The sequence below is a fragment of the Lacerta agilis genome, chromosome 14, assembly GCF_009819535.1.
Source record: "Lacerta agilis isolate rLacAgi1 chromosome 14, rLacAgi1.pri, whole genome shotgun sequence".
Classification (NCBI taxonomy): domain Eukaryota; kingdom Metazoa; phylum Chordata; class Lepidosauria; order Squamata; family Lacertidae; genus Lacerta; species Lacerta agilis.
In genome coordinates this window covers 1,103,484-1,128,124 of record NC_046325.1, presented here as the reverse complement: position 1 = coordinate 1,128,124, position 24,641 = coordinate 1,103,484, and the positions used below count along the sequence as shown (strand labels likewise).

The 24,641-nt window shown below is 50.8% G+C and overlaps 1 protein-coding gene, 1 long non-coding RNA gene and 2 other non-coding genes across 4 annotated transcripts; 2 read left to right on the top strand and 2 right to left on the bottom strand.

Annotated features, from left to right (window-relative positions):
- The first annotated feature begins 3,358 nt into the window (after positions 1–3,358).
- On the top strand, positions 3,359–6,003 carry LOC117058370. The gene is made up of 3 exons (XR_004427856.1): positions 3,359–3,386; positions 3,641–3,710; positions 5,893–6,003. It is a non-coding gene; the product is annotated as an uncharacterized LOC117058370 (long non-coding RNA).
- Positions 6,004–7,932: 1,929 nt separating this feature from the next.
- Positions 7,933–15,041, top strand: MOGAT3 (monoacylglycerol O-acyltransferase 3). Its single transcript, XM_033170180.1, has 6 exons — positions 7,933–7,937; positions 9,903–10,002; positions 10,264–10,468; positions 11,062–11,233; positions 11,672–11,889; positions 14,887–15,041. Exons 1-6 carry the CDS (start codon positions 7,933–7,935, stop codon positions 15,039–15,041), a joined length of 855 nt encoding a protein of 284 aa, XP_033026071.1.
- A 5,265-nt stretch (positions 15,042–20,306) lies between these two features.
- Positions 20,307–20,380, bottom strand: TRNAT-AGU. The gene has a single exon. It is a non-coding gene; the product is annotated as a tRNA-Thr (tRNA).
- Positions 20,381–21,634: 1,254 nt separating this feature from the next.
- Positions 21,635–21,706, bottom strand: TRNAW-CCA. The gene has a single exon. It is a non-coding gene; the product is annotated as a tRNA-Trp (tRNA).
- Between the last annotated feature and the right edge of the window lie 2,935 nt (positions 21,707–24,641).

The window sequence follows — 24,641 nt, the reverse complement described above, 5'->3', positions numbered from 1 at the left end:
TTTTGAATGGAAATCTGGGCATTGCTGGTTGCACCGCACCCTGCGAGGGCCTTTCACCAGTCAGGATAAATCAAGAGACCACGGGCAGGTATAAGGAAAGCAAGAAGCAGCTATTAAACCCCATCTTTATTGTTGCGATAAGGTTTCAATTTTCTGAGCCAGGAAAGAATAAGTCCCAAAGAAAGGCAAGGAACTCCTTTTAGAAGTTACATTTCCCCCTTCTCCTCCCCTATTCATTTCAGAAAAGCATCATTCAATCCTCATTATTTGGCATAAAACAGGTGGAGTGACAGACAGACATTTGAGTCCATGACCTGTTACCTGTCAGTCAAGGTGTCAGTGTATCGCCTGCCTTTCCCTCTCGGAGGAAATATTTTACTTTCCTTTTGGCATCACAATCATGTCAACTCAGTTCTGCTCATCCATCTCTTGTGCCAATATTGTGATTATCCAGTCTGATTTTCTGTCTTTCCCTTTATCAGCTGAGAGGAAAAGGTCCGAAGAGGTGCTGTTCTGCCTCTGGGATTATGGCCGCCCCTGCTCTGCCCACCACTGCGGCTCAGAAACACTATTTATGCTTTTGTATTTCTTGTTTTACCCTCCTGTACAAAATAAAACAGTTTGGATATTTACAGAGTTTTTCCATTGCTTTCCAGTCATACAATAGGGTTTTATTGACTTAATTGATGATTTCCACAAACCTGGGAAAGCTCAGTCGGTAGAGAACGAGACCCTGAATCCCGGAGTCATGGGTTCAAGTCCCACACGAAGCAAAAGATTCCTGCGTTGCACCGGGTTGGGCTAGATGACCCTCGTGGTCCCTTCCAGCTCTACAATTCTATGATTTTATGGTTCTATTTGATGCCCTGCTGTTTGATGGGTGAGATGTTGATCTGCTCATTGCAGAGGGTTTTTCAGAGCGCTGCAGAGTTTTCCTGCTATTTGCACAGCTATTCTTATAAAAGCCATTGTCCATTAAGGGGATTTAAGGTTTAAGGGGCTGCCAGTGCTGTATCTGATTGGGTGGCTGTCAAACGAAGTGGCTCCTCCTGATTGGTCAGTTTTCAGGTTACAAGGGAAATGGAAGTTTCTCGTCTTATTTTGGCATAATGCTGTGAATGCACCTGTGTGTCGGGAGTTGAACGTACGTTCGTGTGCACCTGATTTGGGGAGGGGAGCAGGGTTGGACTAGATAGCCCTAGGGGTCCCTCCCAACTCTATAATTTTACAATTCTATGTGAAGGGCCTTTCACTGAGATCTAGCTAAAAAGAGCGAGGCTCCACAGAGGGCACAAAGCTCTCCCCTTACCCCTCAAAAATGGGGAGAGGGGAGAGGGGAGAGGGTGCCCTGCCCTGAGGCAGGAAGCAATGTCATTACCAGCGAAAGGTTTGCGTAATTTCTACCTTTGCACCCTCCCGGGTCAGGTCAGCTTGGATCTCACTGCCTTGACTGGCAGGAGGAGGCGGAGGCGGCAACCTTTGAACTGCACCCAACACCCCCACCCACAGGGTGCTTTAGAAATCCCAGTGATTTCTCATCCTGTCTTTCTTCCAGGGGAACCAGGAGAAGCTGCGCCCGGTCCCTTTGAAAAGAAGACAGCTGCAACTGGGGATCCTCAGAGGACTCTTCACCTGCTCAGAGGCACTCTTTCTTTCCTAGAGCTACTGTGTCACAAAAGCTGCATTAACTGCATTGCAGCGAGGCCGAGAGGGGTGGGGGGTCTTGTCATCTGGGCAGCCCAGGATCTCCAGACACACTTCCCAGGCTTGCGCCCCAGAGAGGCCAATTCGGTGCTGCTAAACACAGTTGTTTCAGTTCACCCCGGGAAGCACACTCCATTGTCTCTCCAGGTGAACAGATGCCAACCAAAGGGGTTGGGCTGGATGACCCTTCGGGTCCCTTCCAACTCTTCTGTTTTATGACTCTACAATCAGCGTCATGGTCTTTGCCGCACTGTGCTCTGTCAACTTTGTACTGTTTAAAAAAATACTTGTTTTTAGACTGGTTCTGAGCTGCATTTTATTGCATTTTGTGCATCTCCTTGAACCATATGCATGGAAGGAGGTGAATTTATTAGTCATTATCATGATGATGATGGAATGGGACCAACTCTGAATTACAAAGATGTCTGCCAACGTGACCATGAAGGCTGGCAATCATCTCAGCCCTGCCTTGTGCAAGTCCCTTGCAGGCAACTGTGATGCCTGGAGACAGACAGTGACCAGAGGAGGAATGACTGCTTTGGGGAGCAGAGAGAAGAAACCCCATGGCGCCTCTGCAGCAGCACAACCAGACACCTTCAGTTGCCCCAGCTGCAACAAAACATCTCTCTCCTGCATCAGTCTCTAAAACCACAGCAGGCCCTGTAAACGTCCTAGAGTTTGACCTAACCCTCAAAGGCACCCTCCTCCATTGTCTCCCGATACAGATGGGTGGCTACCTGGATTCAGCTAATCTGGGGTGCTAGCAGAAGCCAGTGCAGGGACTCCTGCTGGAATAATGGGGGACCCCCCAATCCACTCCAGGATGTAAGGGGAACCCCCCAGAATAACATGCAGGAGGAGGGGAGGGGAGATTGTTCCAGAGGGCACACGGAAATGCTTTCACTGACAGAACGAATAGTTGAACAACACCCTCAAAGGTCCTCCAGCCCCACTGTCATCTAGGGACCCATAAATCTGCCCCAGCCAGCCCTCCCCCTGGGCTTACGGCTGCTGAAGGACCGTAGCAGGTTAGGGCACCTGCCTGGCATGCAGAAGGGCCCAGGTTCTATCCCACAAGGGCAGCATCTCCAGGTGAGGCAGGGAATTCCTCCCTGGAGGGGCACTGATGCTGCTGCCAGTCACAACAAGGTAGATGGGCCAAAGGTCTCTGTCTGAAGCAGCTTGCAGAAGGCAGAAGGCCCGATCGATCCTGGCACCCCAACCTTTGTCTTGTGGGCCGAGAGGGCAGGGCGGCCCTGGGATGAGGGCCAAGGCGAAGGAGCCGAGGGCCAGCAAGGCAGCTGCTGGTTGCTGGGGGTGGAGCCCTGCAGCTCCTGGTCTCCCTCCACCCACCCCGTGGCTATGGGGCTGGCAGGGGCACCCTCCCCCTCCCCTCCCCTCTGGCATCTTCTCACTACCTGCTGCTGTTTGGGGGCTTCTGTGCACCAGAGAGTTTGGCCCTAGTGCCCTGGCTGGGAGTCAAAAGAAACGAATCCGAAGGTGCCTCTGGGCATGCACAGTTTGGGAGGCGCCGAACTTTACCTTTTAAAGCTCCCTGGAGCCTGGAGGAGACCTCACCCAGGTCCCATTTGCCTCACCTGGGTGTCCAAAGTGCAGGCGGCAGAGAGAGACACGTGTGCGTTGCAGCCGCGGGCAGCAGGACAACATCTTCTCCTGGACAAGTGAGGCTCTTTCCTCCTCCTCCTCCTCCTCCTCCCTCCTGCCCCAAATGCTGCCCCCTTCCCGAGGGCATGGCTGACGGGGAGCAGGTGGGCTTTGGGATGCAGGTCGGAGGCCACCTGCGCTGAACACACCTGCGTCTTAATCGAGGCTGGGGCACCTCCTGGCTGGAGTCCTGTTGCAGAGTCGTCGTCGTCCCCCACTCCTCCCCGCCCTGTGGATTTTCTCCCCAGGATCTCTTCCTTTTCCTCTTCAGAAGATGGATCGGCAGAAGCACTTGGAGGCCCTTAGCGTCTTCCAGTGGGTCCTCACCTTCCTCTTCTTTGGTAAGTTGGGAACTGGGGTGGGTGGGAGAGGGGGGCAGCAGGGGGCGCTCAGCAGGGAAGAGGGGCTTTAAGATTTTAGCTGTTGACAATGTTTTTACGGTATGTTATAAATTTCCCCCATTCCTTCTTAAAATCAATATAGAGCATTTACAAATAAAATAAAATAAAATAAATAAAATAAAATAAAATAAAATAAAATAAAATAAAATAAAATAAAATAAAATAAAATATTGTTCTTCCTGATTTCTGGTTCTTCTGGTCATTTTTGCTGTTTCGGCATAATCCATCAACTTAATCTGCCATCCTTCTCCAGTCGGGACTTTGTCCTCTTTTGGTTTCATAGTTTTTTGAACTTGGCAGTATATCACGAACTATAATGTTTGTGTGTGCTCTGCAAAAATCACGATGTGCGGGGGAAACCATGAAGCCGGCCGATGCCTCTGGTCACACCGCGTTTAGCTGCTGATATCTTTTGGAAGCCAGAGATCGCCCAGCCCTAGTTGTGGGCTTCCCTTCATGGGCATCTGTTTGGCCACAGTGAGGGCAGGATGCTGGGCTGCCGGGGCTGGGGGTGTTGGCCTAATCCAGCCAGCTCTTCTTATGTTCAGATGAGAACTATAGACCTAGGTCAGGGGTCTGCAACCTGCGGCTCCGGAGCCGCATGCGGCTCTTTTACACCTTTGCCGGGGCTCCGGGGCGGATACACCCGTCCACTTCTCCAGCTGGCCAGCGGCAGCGGCCGCCCTCCTGGTGGCCGGCGGCCCGCCCTCCGGAGGCTGAGGGCGCTGCTGCTGTGCTGCTCTGCTCATGCGCCGTGCCTCGTTTCTGCCAGCGCAGGCGCAGCAGCAGACAGCAGCAGTTTCCCTCCGGAGGTGTGGCTGCTGCTGCTCGCGTGGAGCTGCTGCTGGCTGCTGCGTCGAGGCGACGACGAGGTAGGCAGCTGCGGGCTGGGCCAGGGGCGGCGGGTGGCGGGCGAGGGGGGAAGCCCTCTTTTTAAAAATGGTCGAGGAAGCAGTGCCTGTTTCCCTGCCGCTGCCTCCTTTGCTCCTGGTTCCGCTCGCAGCCTCAGACCGCGCTCTCGCGGGCGCGCATCTCTCTCTGCCCCGGAGCAAGGCCAGGACGCCCCAAAAGGTTGCAGTTTTTCCTCTGTCCTGAGTGTGTGTTAGGGGAGCCTTGACAAAGCACCTGTTGGCGTGGAAGAGAGGAGTCCTAACTTGGATCTGTGTTCATGTGCAAAATCTATCCCCATTGTCATTAAGGGGGCAGGGAACTCCCCTAAAAAGGTTTGAACATTATGAACTACTACAGCCACCTCGAAACAAAATAGGAAATTCTTTCCAGTAGCACCTTCGAGACCAACTGAGTTTGTTCTTGGTATGAGCTTTCGTGTGCATGCACACTTCTTCAGATACACTGAAACAGAAGTCACCAGATCCTTAAATATAGTGGGGGAGTGGGGAGGGGTATTACTCAGAAGGGTGGTGGGAATGGGTGATCGGCTGATAAGTGTGGAAAACCTGTTGACGACTCTAAACGGCTGCAATTAGTCTTGCAGGGAAAGCCACCTGTATGCAAGTCAGCACAAACATCACAGGCTTCTCTGGTGCAATTCTGTGCTTTATTTAGCAAGAGAGGAGGTTGGAAGAGGTGAGCATAGCCTCTGGTCTGGAATATTAAGGGTAAAAGACACTAGGATTATTGTAAAAGCCAGCAGTTTTCAATTAGACACGGGACAAACATTTAACACAAGTGTGCAGTTGAGGACTCATTTTTTTAAAAAACAACAACAAATCAAATATTTGTATGCTGTTGCAACCCACCTTGGATCAGGCTGTGACCTGGTAGTGGTCCCCAGGGTGGATAAAAATGAATTTTCAAAAAAAAAAATGGATTTTTTTTAAAAAAATTAAATCAGATTTTTTAAAATTTAAATCGGATTTTTAAAAATAAAATGCAATGTTATATTTGTTTTAAATGTCGCAGTGGTTTTGCGGCTCCCAGTTTTTTTTTTCCCTTCGGAAATGGGTCCAAGTGGCTCTTTTTGTCTTAAAGGTTGCAGACCCCTGACCTAGGTGGACCAGCGTCCCTCCTGCCCTAGATGGACCCATGGAGACAACTCCCCCAACCATGAAGGCTGGCTGGCCCCTCACCTGCCTCTAACCTCTCTCTCTCCCCCCCCCAGGTGCCTTCTTCTCTGTTCTCCTGGTCTACCTGCTCTTCACCTCCTACTGGTCTATCAGCGTCCTGTATTTCGCCTGGTGGATCTATGACTGGGATATGCCAGAGAGAGGTGAGTTCGAGTCCCCCCAACCCTACCCGGAGGCCCGGTGAAAGGTGCCTCTCCTTGTCTGAGAAGGGTGCTGAGCCCCACACCCAGACCCACACACCTTGAGCTGCTGTCTCGCCCTGCCCCTCCTCCTCCAGGTCGCCCCCTTCCCCTGGGGCAGCTTGCGAGCATCCCAAACCTGTTTTTATCACTGCTATTTGCTGTTATCTATTTTCCAAGACAGCTTCCAATAAAAGACACAATGGCAGAAGGGTTTTTTGTCTCTCTCTCTCTCTCTCTCTCTCTCTCTCTCTCTCTCTCTCTCTCTCTCTCTCTGTGTGTGTGTGTGTGTGCATGGAGGGCAGAAAAACCAGCTGCATTTATAATTATTTATTAAATTTTACTATAAAAACACACAAAATCCTGTAATTGACATGCATCAAAAGACCCCCCCCCAAATATATAACATAGAATCAGAGTTGGAAGGGGCCCTGAGGATAATCTTCCTCCTCATTAATTAATAATTATTTTATTTTATTCATACGCTGCCCATCTGGCTGGGCTGCCCCAGCCACTGTGGATGGCTTCCAACACAACACAACAACAACAACAACAACAACAACAACAACAACAACAACAACAACAAAGTATTAATAGTAACAATCAGATGCTGTATAAAAAGTCACAATAACTTTAAAATAAACAACTTACATCAAATAAAGCAATATGCACTAATCCATTAGAATCCAATAATAAACACTAAGATTAAACACCAGCAAGTGATAATTAATTCCCCACCCCCTTTACACATTTCCCCTTTACATTAACATTTCCCTTCATTTTGCAAGAAAGGAGAGTCCCTTATTAGTTTTAACTTTTAGAATGGATATTAGAGATTTCAGCAACACAGAATACATACACAGAATGCCGTTCGCTCTCACTAGACCAGTGTTTTTCAACCTTTTTTGGGCAAAGGCACACTTGTTTCATGAAAAAAATCACGAGGCACACCACCATTAGAAAATGTTAAAAAATTTAACTCTGTGCCTATATTGACTATATATAAAGTAATTTTTCAATTTTTCCCACGGCACACCAGGCAACATCTCGCGGCACACTAGTGTGCCACGGAACAGTGGTTGAAAAACACTGCACTAGACAATACAATTCAATTTAAAATATTATACGTGAAGGAATTGCAAGGGATTCTGATCTTAAAAATATTTGTTGTTGTTGTTGTTCAGTCGTTCAGTCATGTCCGACTCTTCGTGACCCCATGGACCAGAGCACGCCAGGCACGCCTGTCTTCCACTGCCTCTCGCAGTTTGGCCAAACTCATGTTAGTAGCTTCGAGAACACTGTCCAACCATCTCATCCTCTGTCGTCCCCTTCTCCTTGTGCCCACCATCCATCCCAACATCAGGGTCTTTTCCAGGGAGTCTTCTCTTCTCATGAGGTGGCCAAAGTACTGGAGCCTCAACTTCAGGATCTGTCCTTCTAGTGAGCACTCAGGGCTGATTTCTTTGAGAATGGATAGGTTTGATCTTCTTGCAGTCCATGGGACTCTCAAGAGTCTCCTCCAGCACCATAATTCAGAAGCATCAATTCTACGGCGATCAGCCTTCTTTATGGTCCAGCTCTCACTTCCGTACATTACTACTGGGAAAACCATAGCTTTAACTATACGGACCTTTGTCGGCAAGGTGATGTCTCTGCTTTTTAAGGTGCTGTCTAGGTTTGTCATTGCTTTTCTCCCAAGAAGCAGGCGTCTTCTAATTTCGTGACTGCTGTCACCATCTGCAGTGATCATGGAACCCAAGAAAGTGAAATCTCTCACTGCCTCCAGTGAGAGATTTAAAAATATACTGACTCTCAAAAGCAACCCATTTATAAATCCTCTCCATTTTTCTCTTCTTTTCCTGATGTACTTTTGCTTTTCGTTTGGGAAATGAAGGCATGAGGTCTGTAACTAATGGACATAATTAAAAGTGCACAAACATAAATTCATTGATGGGTAATCATCAAAATCATTTACCCGGTTTAACCTGCGTCCCCTACCTTCTTCCTAAAAACACACACAAAAAACCCTTGTGTTTTCTATCATACTTCTTGAGATCTGGTTTAAATTTCACATTTTGTTCTATTTTGTTGATGGGTAGCAAAAGGTTTTGTAACTGTGTTTCATCTTGGATAAATAGAAAACTGATGTAAATTGAATTAAAGAGACAAAAGAGCCGCCATCCCAGGTTGCCTCCCAAAAGAGATGCTCCTCTCTCACTGCCCAGCTGCCCAACCCAAAACTGTTAAGCTGCATTTTAAAAGGATCAGACTCCCTTGGTAGACCATAAACTTGACATGAGTCAACAGTGTGATGCAGCAGCTAAAAAAGCCAATGCAATTCTGGGCTGCATCAATAGGAGTATAGCATCTAGATCAAGGGAAGTAATAGTACCACTGTATTCCGCTCTGGTCAGACCTCACCTGGAATACTGTGTCCAGTTCTGGGCACCACAGTTCAAGAAGGATACTGACAAGCTGGAACGTGTCCAGAGGAGGGCAACCAAAATGGTCAAAGGCCTGGAAACGATGCCTTATGAGGAACGGCTTAGGGAGCTGGGTATGTTTAGCCTGGAGAAGAGAAGGTTAGGGGGTGATATGATAGCCATGTTCAAATATATCAAAGGATGTCATATAGAGGAGGGTGAAAGGTTGTTTTCTGCTGCTCCAGAGAAGCGGACACAGGGCAATGGATTCAAACTACAAGAAAGAAGATTCCACCTAAACATTAGGAAGAACTTCCTGACAGTAAGAGCTGTTCGACAGTGGGATTTGCTGCCAAGGAGTGTGGTGGAGTCTCCTTCTTTGGAGGTCTTGAAGCGGAGGCTTGACAGCCATCTGTCAGGAATGCTTTGATGGTGTTTCCTGCTTGGCAGGGGGTTGGACTGGATGGCCCTTGGGGTCTCTTCCAACTCTAGGATTCTATGATTTCTTCATTCCCTTGTGAGGCTCGGGGGTGGGCGTCTTGCCAGGGGGTCCCCTCTAGGGAAAAACGGTGGGTGAAGTGTAGGTGGGTTCCCACGAGGCAAGACGCAAAGATAACAGCAGAACTTTTGTTGAACTACATGACTGGGAAACAGGGGCAAAGGAACTGTTGATATACATTCCTGAAAGCCTGGGGCACTCCCACTCCCAGTGTGATTGGCTGCCTAAACTCCCAAGCTGCGAATCACGACTCAGAGTTCAAGGGCCAATGGCAGAGGCCCAGATCCTGAAGTGTTCTGTGATTGGACATCATGTATCAAATCAGAACACAGGAGCTCAGAATCCTTAGTTCAGGCAAACACAGACCTACGGAATACGTAACAGTTGGTATTCGCCGAAATACAAAAAATGTATCCGTGACTTACATTCCAAGCGGTGTGCAAACTCCTAAAATCCAAGGCCTTAAAACCGCATTGATGTTATAAAGTTAAATACACACATGCAGACAGCAACAGTGGCAAGGGTTTTGTTTTGTAGGAAGGAAGGTCTTGCAGGGGGGGGGGTTCCAGCCTCAGGCAAACGTCCTTCCCCCAAAGGGAACCACAGGACCACCAAAGGCCTGACACACGGAAGGTGGAGCTATCTTCACCTGCGGCTCCAGAGGGCAAGATCTGAACCCATGACTTCACATGGCAAGAAAGGAGACCCGAAAAAAGTGGAAAAAAAAAAGAAAGGAGACCCGACTCCACACCAGGAAGTACTTTTTTAGGGTTAGGGGTGTTCCTCAGTGGAGCGGACTCCCTCGGAAGGGGACAGGCTCTCCTCCTTGTGAGGTTTTTAAGCAGAGGTCGGGTGGTCATCTGCCAGGGATTCCTTAGCTTTGATTCCTGCATTGCAGGGGGTTGGGCTGGATGACCCTTGGGGTTCCCCTTCCAACCCCACAGTTCTCTGATTCCATCCCCTGCCTTCACAGGTGGGCGCCGCATCGACTGGATGAGGCGCTGGAGAGTCTGGGAGCTCCACCGGGATTATTTCCCCATCAAGGTATGAGAAAGGGGCTGGCAGGGCGATGGAGGGTCTGCCTTCCTCCTGAAGGATGCCAGGAGTCCCTGGCACTCCTGGAGACCAGATCACGGAGAAGGAGGAGGTGGTGGCTGTCAAAGGCTGCCGGCCATGGGATCTGCGCATTGTCTCCAATAGGAAAGCGGGGGCACGCCTCTGAATACGACATTCGGGTCGGGGTCCAAATGCCCCTGCCTTCGTGTCCTGACTCCTGCCGAAGGACTCACCCCTCTTGCCTTGCAGCTGGTGAAGACGGCCGAGCTGCCCCCGACGCGGAACTACGTCCTGGGCTCCCACCCCCACGGGATCATCTGCGCGGGGGCTTTTTCCGCCACCTGCACAGAGGCCACGGGCTTCTCCCGCACCTTCCCTGGCCTCCGGCCCAGCCTGGCCGTCCTCGCAGGGCTGTTCTACCTGCCCGTCTACCGGGACTACATGATGAGCTTAGGTGAGGCCAACGCCCGGGGCAAGAGATGGAGAAGAAAGGGGGGGCACATGACAAATGGAGTCCACAGCGGGTTGAGAGGCCGTCTTGCGCTTCTAGCAAGGGCGGGGAAGTGGGGTGGCCGCTCCCCTAAGGAGCATTTTCAAGAACCCTGCCTGGCCCATCAAATGGGAGGAACCACCCCCCCCCCAGTCTCGGGAATGCCCTCCCTGAACCCCTGGGAATAGAATTCCTCAGCAAGAATGTCTGTTTTCCCTGCCATTCTTTGCTCCTGTGCAAAGGGGCGTTTGCGCAAATAATACACAGAATTGACCTGCGTCTCCATGGACAGCTGTGAGTCCAAAATGACTCCCAGGCTGCACACCTGGTCCTTCAGGGCCACAATTACCCCATTCAGCACCTGCCCGCCCCCTGTCCCCCCAAACAGTACTTCTGTCTTGTCAGGATTCAACCTCAATCAGTTAGCTGCCATCCATCCTTCAACCGCTTCCAGACGCGCCGATCTTTTGCCAGCGACCCGTTTGCGCTTTAATCGACTCGCAGAATTTCAGAGTTGGAGGAAAATCAGGATCCCCTTTGCTTTCTCCCACTTCCAGGGGCTGTCCCCGTCAACAAAAGCTCCCTGGACTTCCTCCTGAGCGGGCCCCCTGGGCACGCAGTGGTCATCGTGGTGGGGGGCGCGGCCGAGTCGCTGGACTGTGCCCCCGGAGAGCAGCGCGTCCGCCTTCACGGGAGGAGGGGATTCGTGCGCCTGGCGCTGCAACACGGGTAGGGGCACCAAGGGGGCAAGGGGGTGTCAGCAATATCTCGGGGTGCGTGAGCATGGCAGCGCTTCCTGGTGGATCTTGCCCCAATGAAACAATTGCGAGGTCTCAATGTCCCTGCCCGTCCTTGCTGTGTAATTTTCTATTACATTTTTCTTATGTTTTCACAATAACCTTCCTAACGAATAATTCCACTGTTCCATAAGTGGACTTCCCACCCCCACAGTGTTTTTACTCAAACCTTTTCTACTGCGTTGTCTTTTTATCTATCAAATACCACCTGTACAACATTTTAAGATAGTTTTCTCTCAATGTATAACAGGCCGTGAATTCCATATCCTCAGGTCCCTGCCTTCCCACAGCCTGGTCTACCTCGCAAGGTTCTTGGTCGGATTAAATGCTCTCCCTGACCGGACATTCCTTCTTCCTCCTCTTCTCGCAGGGCTGACCTGGTGCCCGTTTACACCTTCGGGGAGAATGACATTTTCCGACAGATCCGCTTCCCTGAGGGCAGCTTCGCTCGCCGCTTCCAGCTCCGTTTCAAGCAACTGATCGGCTTCGCCCCTTGCCTCTTCAGCGGGAGGGGGCTCTTCTCCAGCCACTCCTGGGGGATCTTGCCCATGGCTGCCCCCATCACGGTGGTGGGTAAGGACCCACCAGGCTCCCCGTCCCTCCCTTAACCTCCGCCTCCCCCCCCACAACACCCCCAACTCACCAACTTGCTTGCAAAGAGCCACAAACTCCAGCATCATACAATTTGTTGTTGTTCAGTCGTTCAGTCGTGTCCGACTCTTCGTGACCCCATGGACCAGAGCACGCCAGGCACGCCTATCATTCACTGCCTCCCGCAGTTTGGCCAAACTCATGTTAGTAGCTTCGAGAATACTGTCCAACCATCTCATCCTTTGTCGTCCCCTTCTCCTTGTGCCCTCCATCTTTCCCAACATCAGGGTCTTTTCCAGGGAGTCTTCTCTTCTCATGAGGTGGCCAAAGTACTGGAGCCTCAACTTCAGGATCTGTCCTTCTAGTGAGCACTCAGGGCTGATTTCCTTCAGAATGGATAGGTTTGATCTTCTTGCAGTCCATGGGACTCTCAAGAGTCTCCTCCAGCACCATAATTCAAAAGCATCAATTCTTCGGCGATCAGCCTTCTTGATGGTCCAGCTCTCACTTCCGTACATTACTACTGGGAAAACCATAGCTTTAACTATACGGACCTTTGTTGGCAAGGTGATGTCTTTGCTTTTTAAGATGCTGTCTAGGTTTGTCATTGCTTTTCTCCCAAGAAGCAGGCGTCTTCTAATTTCGTGACTGCTGTCACTATCTGCAGTGATCATGGAACCCAAGAAAGTGAAATCTCTCACTGCCTCCATTTCTTCCCCTTCTATTTGCCAGGAGGTGATGGGACCAGTGGCCATGATCTTAGTTTTTTTGATGTTGAGCTTCAGACCATATTTTGCGCTTTCCTCTTTCACCCTCATTAAAAGGTTCTTCAATTCCTCCTCACTTTCTGCCATCAAGGTTGTATCATCAGCATATCTGAGGTTGTTGATATTTTTTCCGGCAATCTTAATTCCGGTTTGGGATTCATCCAGCCCAGCCTTTCGCATGATGAATTCTGCATATAAGTTAAATAAGCAGGGAGACAATATACAGCCTTGTCGTACTCCTTTCCCAATTTTGAACCAATCAGTTATTCCATATCCAGTTCTAACTGTAGCTTCTTGTCCCAAATAGAGATTTCTCAGTAGACAGATGAGGTGATCCGGCACTCCCATTTCTTTAAGAACTTTCCATAGTTTGCTGTGGTCGACACAGTCAAATGCTTTTGCGTAGTCAATGAAGCAGAAGTAGATGTTTTTCTGGAACTCTCTAGCTTTCTCCATAATCCAGCGCATGTTTGCAATTTGGTCTCTGGTTCCTCTGCCCCTTCGAAATCCAGCTTGCACTTCTGGGAGTTCTCGGTCCACGTACTGCTTAAGCCTGCCTTGTAGAATTTTAAGCATAACCTTGCTAGCGTGTGAAATGAGTGCAATTGTGCGGTAGTTAGAGCATTCTTTGGCACTGCCCTTCTTTGGGATTGGGATGTAAACTGATCTTCTCCAATCCTCTGGCCACTGCTGAGTTTTCCAAACTTGTTGGCATATTGAGTGTAGCACCTTAACAGCATCATCTTTTAGGATTTTAAATAGTTCAGCTGGAATATCATCACTTCCACTGGCCTTGTTGTTAGCAAGGCTTTCTAAGGCCCATTTGACTTCACTCTCCAGGATGTCTGGCTCAAGGTCAGCAACCACACTACCTGGGGTGTATGAGACCTCTATATCTTTCTGGTATAGTTCCTCTGTGTATTCTTGCCACCTCTTCTTGATGTCTTCTGCTTCTGTTAGGTCCTTTCCACTTTTGTCCTTAATTGTGGTAATCTTTGTACGAAATGTTCCTTTCATATCTCCAATTTTCTTGAACAGATCTCTGGTTTTTCCCATTCTGTTATTTTCCTCTATTTCTTTGCATTGCTCGTTTAGAAAGGCCCTCTTGTCTCTCCTTGCTATTCTTTGGAAATCTGCATTCAATTTCCTGTATCTTTCACTATCTCCCTCACATTTTGCTTGCCTTCTCTCCCCCGCTATTTTTAAGGCCTCATTGGACAGCCACTTTGCTTTCTTGCATTTCTTTTTCATTGGGATGGTTTTCGTTGCTGCCTCCTGTATAATGTTACGAGCCTCCATCCACAGTTCTTCAGGCACTCTATCCACCAAATCTAAGTCCTTAAACCTGTTTTTCACTTCAACTGTGTATTCATAAGGAATTTGATTTAGATTGTATCTTACTGGCCCAGTGGTTTTTCCTACTTTCTTAAGTTTAAGCTGGAATTTTGCTATAAGAAGCTGATGATCAGAGCCACAGTCAGCTCCAGGTCTTGTTTTTGCTGAGTGTATAGAGCTTCTCCATCTTTGGCTGCAGAGAATATAATCAATCTGATTTCGATGTCGCCCATCTGGTGATGTCCATGTGTAGAGTCGTCTCTTGTGTTGTTGGAAAAGAGTGTTTGTGATGACCAGCTTGTTCTCCTGACAGAACTCTATTAGCCTTTGCCCTGCTTCATTTTGAACTCCAAGGCCAAACTGCCAGTTGTTCCTTTTATCTCTTGACTCCCTACTTTAGCATTCCAATCCCCTATAATGAGAAGAACATCCTTCTTTGGCATCATACAAAGCGGCAGGTTATGGCGTGCCTCTCTCTCGCCCCCTCCTAGGACTGAATCCGAGACCTCTGTAGTTGCATGGGGACCCCAAGGGTCATCAAGCCCAACCCTTCTGCGAGGCAAGAATCAAAAGAGCTGCCTCGTTTTACGGAGGGAGATGTGATTGCACACACCTACCTACCCACCCACCCACACTCTGACTTCCTTCTCCCCTTCCTGGGAAGTTACTAAGCAGAGGTTGGTTGGCTACCAATCAGGGATTCCTGCATTGCAGGGGGTTGGCCTGGATGACCCTTGGGTGTCCCCTCGATTCCTGCACTTAATCCACGCCTGAAACCCAAGCCAGGGTGCAAAGGCTGCTGGGGTGGGGAGGCCCTTACTGCTATGGGGTGGGGGCAAGGGGCAGAACAGTCCCCCCCCCCAACCGTCCATGCTTCCTCTCCTTCCTGCAGTTGGGAAGCCTATCCCGGTCCCGCTCCGCCCGCACCCCACTGAGGATGAGGTGAACAGCTTCCACGCCCTCTACGTCGAGGCCCTGAAGGAACTCTTCAATGCCCATAAAGAATCCTGCGGCCTCCCGGCCTCCCAGCAGCTCCTCATCACCTAGAGGGACCCAGACGTGACCCGAAGCAGCATCAGGGGACACAAGGTTGTGGTTGGGGGGAGACACACGGGAGACTTTATTTTTCCGCATTTCTAATAAAAGGCGCCGTGTGTGATGTCTGATTTTGGGTCCTTGGTGCCCGAACCCCCTTTTTGTGCCCGCCTGCAGAGCCTAAGGCTGGTTGTCTCATTCACACGTGCATTATTAAGGCGAGGTTTGCAGAGCCCAGCAGCCAGAGAAGCAGGCCGGGGCCCTGGATCCGTGGCGCTGGCTTGAGGGGGCTGGCCACATGCCCTCCGGGTGAGCAGCCAGGAGCTTGCCTGTCTGCAAGTGAAAAGAACACTCAGACGTGCAGGCCCAGCTCTTACTTGGAAAATGGGGGCCCTGCTCTTATGGGCCAGGAAAAAGAGGGAGCAGAAGCTGGGCTTGTGGATCTGTTTTCCCGAGGGGCTCGAGGACCCTTCTCTGACTGCACGAGCAACTCGGGACATGCCCAGTTGGGTCGAAGCAGGGCAGGGGGGTGCCAGGAGTCCCAGGCCAAAGTGGGGTGGGAGAGAGGGCCCTCGGTTCAGCATTCCCCTTTGCCCACTCATCGTGTGCACTCTGTGCATGCCCCGAGGCAACCCCCAGTTTTATTTGAAGTAGTTTAACGTTCGCTGAAAACAAAACACCTGGATTCAAAACGGAAAGCCATTACAGTGAACAAAACAACAACAACATTCATTTTTGATTCCTCTTGTTTTCATAAACCAGAAGCAAAGTTTGGCAAGGGAGCAGCTGTGAGACTGGAGGAACACAGATGCTCTTCGTTCCAAGGATGGTTTCTCACTCTAAATCAAGCCGTGGCAACACAGGAAGAATAAAGTTTCCAAAGGCAGAGTCTTGGGTTATGAAGTATCCTGAGGAATGTGCATGAGCATGCTGTAGTAGAGCAGCCTTCTGCTGTGCAGCGATGTGCTGTAGTTCTGCATGATCACGGAAATCCTTGTTAAGGGAAGATCTGGCGAGAGAGATGCAGGGCTCCATAGTCTTCATATGTTTGGTAGAGCGGCTGCAGAACTCTGGCTCCAGGGTGATTTGTGGAAGACTGGTTTTGCATCAGCAGCTTCCTCTTCTCCTTATCTAGCTCTGCCAAAATCGCAACCCTGTTTTTATTCTGAAACCCTTGCCCAGGAGGGTTTGATGCCATCTTGCTAGTTTCCGCCTTAATTGGCTATAACGCAGTTACGGGACGAGAGTTTGGCATTGTGGCTGCTCCTTTCGCTCACCTCCAGCAGGTCGGTGGAGTCCCTGCTCCCGACTTTGCACCCTGGTTTTGAATGGAAATCTGGGCATTGCTGGTTGCAGTGAGCAAGTTATCGCCAGAGGTCCTCAGAGAAATACATGCAAGCAAAAGGCGGCTATTCAGCCCGATCATGGTTGCCAAGGTGACTTGAAATCTGGGCATCCCTGGTTGCACCGCACCCTGCGAGGCAAAAGCCAGACATGTGCTCTGGCAGGTTACACAGACCAGTGTTCCCCAAGCTGGCGCCCTCCGGAATTTTTGGACTACAACTCCCATCAGCGCCCTGGACTGGCACTGGCAACATGAACTGTGGTAGCCACAAAGGCTGGAGCAATTTTGGCAGAGGGCAATGGGGTCAGCACAAGGGGTGAGGCTGACCTGGGCCAAAACCCTGAGCTTCCTAGGGGACACTGGGCTAATCATACACACACTCAGCCTAGCCGGGTCTTAGCCGGGTTTTGAATAGGCTTGCAATTAATTTCCGCTGTTCTGAATTTTATCAGACTGTTGTCTTCCTCACTCCGACTTAATGAAAGATGTTATTCTGTAGGGGTAAGGAAAGGAGGGCGCTCGTAATATGTTTGTGGAATCGAGTTTGGGAGATGCTAACTTTGACCTTCTTAAGCTCCCTGGAGGAGAGTCAGGGTGAAAAAAGACCGGGAATGAAATAGTACGCCTTGTCTCCTTTTGGAGGAGAGCTCAGACAGGTATCCCTTGCCTCACCTGTCTGAGAGCAGCCTCCTTATCGCAGACTCACCTGGGGACCAAAGTTCAGGGGGCAGACAGAGGGAGACATCTGCGTTGGAGCCGCTGGCAGGACAACAGTTTCACTTGGGACAACACAAAATAAAAAATAAAAAAAATCCTTCCAGTAGCACCTTAGAGACCAACTAAGTTTGTTCTTGGTATGAGCTTTCGTGTGCACGCGCACTTCTTCAGATACACTGAACTTACGACAGTGTTCCTTCTTCCTTTTCCTCCTGCCACCCCAACTGCTGCTTCCCTCCCGAGGAGGGATGGGCTGGAGGGGAGCAGGTGGGCTTTGGGGCGCAGGTCAGAGGTCACTTGTGCTGGACACACCTGCAGGTGCAGCTCTTGGCGGTTCAAAGACCTGGCTGCTGCCCCCAAGTTCTCCCCCCCCCACCCCAGGAGGCGGCAGAGGCAGCCCCAGCACCAGGCAGGACAACGTTTTCACTTCTCCCTTTTCCTCCGCGCAGGGCTGACCTGACGCCCGTTTACACCTTCGAGGAGAACGACATTTACCGGCATCTCCGCTTCCGCGACGGCAGCTTCGTCCGCAGCCGCCAGGTCCGCTTCATCTTCTCCAGCTACTGCTGGTGGATCGTGCCCAATGCCGCCCCCATCACGGTGCTGGGTAAGGACCCACCAGGCTCCCCATCCCTTCCGTAGCCTCCCGTCTGCCGCCCCGAAACACCCCCGACTCACCCACCTGCTTGCCAGGAGCCGCAAACTCTCCAGCCTCGTGCAAAGCGGCAGCGTCTGGCGCGCCTCTCTCTCGCCCCCTGCCTGCACCATGCCTCCAGCAACTGAGCGGGAGACCTGTGGAGTTGGAAGGACCCCATGGTCATCTAGTCCAACCCCTCTGCGATGCAGGAATCAAACGAGCCGCCTCGTTTTATGGGGCTTGCTATGGAAGGAGCTGCGATTGCACACACACACACACACACACACACACACACACACACACACACACACACCGACTTCCTTCTCCCCTTCCTTGGAGGTTCCTAAGCAAAGGCTGGTTGGCCACTAATCAAGAATTCCTGCATTGCAGGGGGTTGGGCTGGATGACCCTCGGGGGTCCCTTCGGTTCCTGCACTTAACCCACCCGTGAAACCCAAGCCAGGGTGCAAAGGCCGCTGAGGTGGGGGGTGAGGTCTTGGGAGATGCAGGGATAGAGCAGACCCCTCCAAACTACCCCTCTTTCTCTCCCTCCTGCAGTGGGGAAGCCTATCCAAGTCCCGCTCTGCCCGCGCCCCACTGAGGACGAGGCGAACAGCTTCCACGCTCTCTCCTTCGAGGCCCTGAAGGAGCTTTTCGATGCCCACCAAGTGTCCTGCGGCCTCCCGGCCTCCCGGCAGCTCCTCATCACCTTGAGGGACCCGGACTCGACCCGAAGCAGCATCAGGGGACACAAGGTTGTGGTTGGGGGGAGACACACGGGAGACTTTATTCCCCCACCCCACCCCCGTCTGTACACACCATTTCCAATAATCAATCCATCAGTCTCCTTAACTGGCATGCAGAGAGTACAAAAGTATATAAGTCAAACTGGAGTCTGTTTCTATTTTAAGGTAAAACTAAGGCAAGCACAATAAGGTTAAAAAGTGTCTCTCCGTTTATAGCGACGTAGTTTCATAGCATCTCTCAGAAATTCCGCTCCCTTTATACTTTTGCCTAAGGCTGTTGGGTAGAAAGGAAACAGCGGAGAAGCCAGAGCAATTTGACCTTTTTCTTTCTGCACGGGGTTTAGATATTTGCCGTGTGAATGGCGCGGTGAAATGAAGCACGTGCAATGGTTTCCACCTGCCTTCCTTGCGCCACAGCAAAGACGATGCCTCAGGGTCGCGGGTGGCGCGACGTCAAGTCTTGCAAGGGAAAAAGCTCTGCGTTGGTGGGGACGTAAATATGGTATGATGATACTACCTTGATGGCAGAAAGTGAGGAGGAATTAAAGAACCTTTTAATGAGGGTGAAAGAGGAGAGCGCAAAATATGGTCTGAAGCTCAACATCAAAAAAACTAAGATCATGGCCACTGGTCCCATCACCTCCTGGCAAATAGAAGGGGAAGAAATGGAGGCAGTGAGAGATTTCACTTTCTTGGGTTCCATGATCACTGCAGATGGTGACAGCAGTCACGAAATTAGAAAGTGCCTGCTTCTTGGGAGAAAAGCAATGACAAACCTAGACAGCATCTTAAAAAGCAAAGACATCACCTTGCCGACAAAGGTCCGTATAGTTAAAGCTATGGTTTTCCCAGTAGTAATGTACGGAAGTGAGAGCTGGACCATAAAGAAGGCTGATCGCCGAAGAATTGATGCTTTTGAATTATGGTGCTGGAGGAGACTCTTGAGAGTCCCATGGACTGCAAGAAGATCAAACCTATCCATTCTGAAGGAAATCGGCCCTGAGTGCTCACTAGAAGGATAGATCCTGAAGTTGAGGCTCCAGTACTTTGGCCACCTCATGAGAAGAGAAGACTCCCTGGAAAAGACCCTGATGTTGGGAAAGATGGAGGGCACAAGGAGAAGGGGACGACAGAGGATGAGATGGTTGGACAGTATTCTCGAAGCGACTGGCATGAGTTTGGCCAAACTGTGGGAGGCAGTGAAGGATAGGCGTGCCTGGCGTGCTCTGGTCCATGGGGTCACCAAGAGTCGGACACGACTGAACGACTGAACAACAACAACCACAAATATGGGTGGGTGGGCAACGGGGGTGGGGTGTGTGTGTGTGTGCCAGCAGGAGCCTCGGGCCAAAAGGGCATGGCGGAGCGGGTCTCCGGTTCAGCATTCCCCTTTTCCCATCCGCGCGCGTCGTGAGCACTCTGTGCATGCCCCGAAGCAATCCCCTTCCGAGCTTGCACCTTGGTTTGGTTCAGTGTCTGGGACGAGACCCACATGGAGCCCCTAACCCGCGATGCATGCACAAGGCAGCAGAGGGCGCCGATATGGGTGGAGAGTGTGTGTGTGAACGGGGGGACACGTGTATTGTGGTGGTGAGCTGCATTGTGCAGCCCTGCCGCGCACATCCACGCCCGAGCACTCTCAGCCAGTCTTGCAGGAGGCGCTCAGCCCCTGCGCAGGATTTCTGGAGGGTTAGGATACGAGAGTCCCCTTCCTTCCTTCTTTCTTTCCTTCCCCGGCGTGCAAAAGCGAGATATGATGCGGTTAAAAGAGGCGAGGCTGCTTTGCTCCGGGTGGAAAATGTGGGGCGCTTCCTCTCGCTCGACGGCAGCATCAGGCACCGCTGGGATTCGAACCCAGGATCTCCTGTTTACTAGACAGGCGCTTTAACCAACTAAGCCACGGCGCCGCGCGTTGCCTTCCCTTTCGGCGGCCGGAGCTGTTCATTGCAAGGGCGGCGGGCGGAGAGAGAGAGCCGCAAGACCCGGCGCGGATAGTATTCGGACGGAACGGAAGGCGGAAGAAAGAAATCCCGGACTGGAGTACTTTTTTTGGTTGGTGTTTTGTTTTGCGCAGAAATGCCAGTTCGAGAGAGAGAGAGAGAGGATCTTTTCCGGGGGGCCAACAACGAAAGAAGAGGCTGGGTGGATGATGTAAGGGGGTGCAGAGGCGAGAGGGAGATGAGGGCCAGAAGCAATACGACGACGCCACCCCCGGCTCCAAATCCAGCTCCAAAATAAGCAATAGATGAGAATTGAAAAGGAGCGCCTGCCCCGATGAGGCTGCAATCGGAATATTGGGGGAATTGGAGGGATGCAGGGGAGATGCCAGACCTTTTCCCCCACACCCGGCCTGCCTTTTGCTTTGCCGGAGAGCAACGTCAAAGGGATCCTTTAGCTGAGATCCCTGTACTGCTGGGGGTTGGGCTAGATGACCCTTGGGGGTCCCTTCCAGCTCTGTGATTCTGTGATTCGCCGCGGGGGGGCTGGGTTAATTGATGTTCCCTTCTTCCCCTCTCTCGCCCCCCCGTACCCCAAACCCTCCCTTGCCAGCCCCCCACCCCCACCCCGTCCTCCTTCCACTCCGTTGCTTCATTTTAACGAGCGGGAGAAGCGTCGCACCCGTGCCAGGCCACACGGGATGATTCAATGGGGCGCTTGTCGTGGATGGATGCTTTGTGTGCGCGGGTGGGGGGGGGAGGAATGTTCCTTGCTGCTTTTCGCCCCCCCCCCCGCCCTATCCGCTAATGACCTGCCTGCCATCGCCTGCCAAGAGTTGGTTAAGGGGCCACCCACAGGGCGCGGGGGTGGGGAGGGGGGCGCGCCGGCTGCCAGCACCCAACCTCCAGTCAGTTGCCAACCTCCAACCAGGAGGTGGGGGGGGGTCACACCACACGCAGGGGGGGGTCTGGGAGTCAAAGCCCCGAAGGAAGCTGTGGGGTAGAAGAGGGGTGGGGTAGGTGGGCGTTCTGTTCCTTCTCAGCTCCGCAAGGTTGCAACCTAGCAGAGGAGGAGCAGTGCCTCTGACCATGTGCAGAGACGACCTCCTCTCCTGCGCAAAGGTTTCTCCTCTCGCGCTTCCTGGCTGAAAAGGAGCAGCGCCTTGCCGCGTGTCCCACCCGGCACCCGCGCAAAAGGAGCCCCCACTGGGCGCCCGCTGCTCTTGACCCCGACGTGATTCGAACACGCAGCCTTCTGATCTGGAGTCAGACGCGCTACCGTTGCGCCACGAGGTCTGCCGTACCAGGCGCTCCGGGCAGGCCCTTGCAAGGCGGTGCGTGCCTCCTCGGCGGTGCTTCTCTTCCTGAGGCTGCCCAGCCTCTTTCCTCCTCCTCCGGAGCTGGACTCTCCCTTTTTGAGGCGGCAAGAGGCAGAGGGAATATTGTGGAGTTGGGAGGGATCCCTAGGGTCATCTAGTCCAACCCGCTTCCATACAGGAATCTCAACTAGATCATACACGTAGCTGTCAACTTTTCCCTTTTTTAAATGGAAATTCCCTTACTCCCAATAGGATTCCTCGCAAGGAAAGGGAAAAGTTGACAGCTATGATGATACATGACAGATGGCCATCCAACCTCCAAGCAAGGAGAGTCCACCGCCTCTCGTGGGAGTCTGTTCCACCATCGAACAGCTCTCACGCCTCGTTTCTTGTACTTTGACTCCATTGGTTCTGGTCCTCCGCCCCCCCCCCCCCCAAGCAGGAAAAAAACAAGTTTGCTCCCTCTTCCATGGGGCAATCCTTTAGATATTTGAAGATGGCTACCATATCTCCAGATATGGCTACCATATCTGGAGGAGACTCTTGGGAGTCCCATGGACTGCAAGAAGATCAAACCTATCAATTCTCAAGGAAATCGGCCCTGAGTGCTCACTGGAAGGACAGATCCTGAAGTTGAGGCTCCAAGACTTTGGCCACCTCGTGAGAAGAGAAGACCCCTGAAAAAGACCCTGATGTTGGGAAAGATGGAGGGCACAAGGAGAAGGGGACGACAGAGGATGAGATGGTTGGACAGTGTTCTCGAAGCTACTAGCATGAGTTTGGCCAAACTGCGAGAGGCAGTGAAGGATAGGCGTGCCTGGCGTGCTCTGGTCCATGGGGTCACGAAGAGTCGGACACGACTGAACGACTGAACAACAACAACCATATCTCCTCCCAGTCTCCTCTTTCCCGGGCTAAACATACCCAGCTCCTTCAACCGTTCCTCATCAGGCTTGGTTTCCAGACCCTTGGTCATCTTGGTTGCCCTCCTCTGCCCCCCTCCCAACTTGTCAATATCCTTCTTAAAATGTGGTGCCCAGAACTGGACCCAGGACTCTAGGTAGGGTCGCCTGACCAAGGCAAAACGATGCCCCCAGAGGGAGGTACCCGACACAGGCAGCCTGTCTTAGTTTATCCATCGATTCAACCCCCTGATGTTTTCGATATCGATCAACTTACTGCCATTGTTAGATGTGTTTCTCCTCGTGATGGAATGCTTTCTGAGTTTCATCGAGCTGAAAGACCACACCAGTGCAAGTATGGCTGAGCTAATACTACTTCAGGGAACTTGAATTAGATTTCAGTAAATAAATGTACAATCATATGACTGCAAAATATAACGGCATTCAACAAAAAAATCTGGAAAGGAACAAAATTTATTCCATGTTCTGGACAATCCCCCTAAATCTAGTTGGACCAACTGCCGTTGACTCATGCCTGGATGCAGTGATTGATTGATCGATTGATTTGCAACAATACATGAGCTTTATGTTTTTTCTCAGCTTCTACAAAAATACGGGCAGCGCTGGGGTGTGTGTGTGTGTGTGGAATTGCTTGTTGAGTTATAAGTTCCTAAACATTTAATCAGACACAAGATGGGCCTGCAATTGTATGGTTTCTATTATTGTTGAAGCCCTCAAGCATATTCACTGTGATGAAACTGAAAAAGGAGCTACTAGATGACAGGCGGAAAATCTTCTGCAAAAAAAGAGGAAGAATTTGAATTTATTTCCATGCTTCACATTTCATAAAGTTAGCAAGGCCCTTTTTGCAAATTTCACTGAGCACATGTGCAAATATTTACAGCTCACTCTTGCACTTCCTATCAAACACTCGTGCTAATATTGATGAAGTTGAACAGCAAGCGACATTTACTCTACCGGATGCAGAATACAAAACTCTCAAAAGAAGGCAGAGGGTACGGAAAAAACCAAAAGTATGCTGTGAGACAAGCTTTGGAGCCTCAGACGAACTTTCTCCAAGAGGGAAGTTTAGGGCGAGTTCATTTATCCCTGTCATGGATGCTCTTGTAGCCAAGCGAGACAGAAGAAGTGCGTGTAGGAATGAAGATGGCAATTTTTCATTTTTGGTGAACCTGCGAGCAACCAAGGATCGGGTTCACAATGGCGTCAAGATGTTAATGCAAGAATATGCAAAGGATGTTGACCTTAGCCTAGCCGATGGACTTTTGCGCTTCCGCCTGCACCTCAAACAAACTCACCTTGAGAAAGAAAATCTCAGCCACCAATATATATTCCTGGAGAAAATTCGGGTGATGTGGATTGACGTATTGTTCCGGTGTGCTGGTGGCAGACCGTTTTGAAGGAGAGAGACTTAAAAAGTATTAAAATAAAATGACCTGCGACCTCCTCAAGATCAGTTTTCTGATCTAAGCCTTCTCTGCATAGAAAATGATAAACTGAATTGAATGAAATAATTGATGTCTGCATCCAAAAGAGCTCGAAAGAAACTGTTCTGATTTTGTATAGTGTGGGATTATAATATAGCTGTGACTCCCCTATGAATGCTCTGTGTGGATGCCTTTATTAATTCCATACTTTTATATAGTTATTAAAGGTTGTATATTTATAAACAATCTTTTTATCCACGCTAAAATCTGCTTTCACTGAATAGATAAAGAGGACGATGTCCTGCTCAGGGGCTTCCCGGAAGGGGCACCTGCTGCTCGCGGACCGTGGGGGAAACAGGAGCCAGAGAGGGAAGAGGGAACGTGGATGCGTAGAAAACAGACTCTGAAGGAGAGCACGTCTCCAGGTGGGGAGGGAAGGGACCCCCAAGGGCCATCTAGTCCAGGGATAGGATAGGCAAACTCCGGCCCTCCAGATGTTTTGGGACTACAATTCCTATCATCCCTGACCACTGGTCCTGTTAGCTAGGGATGATGGGAATTG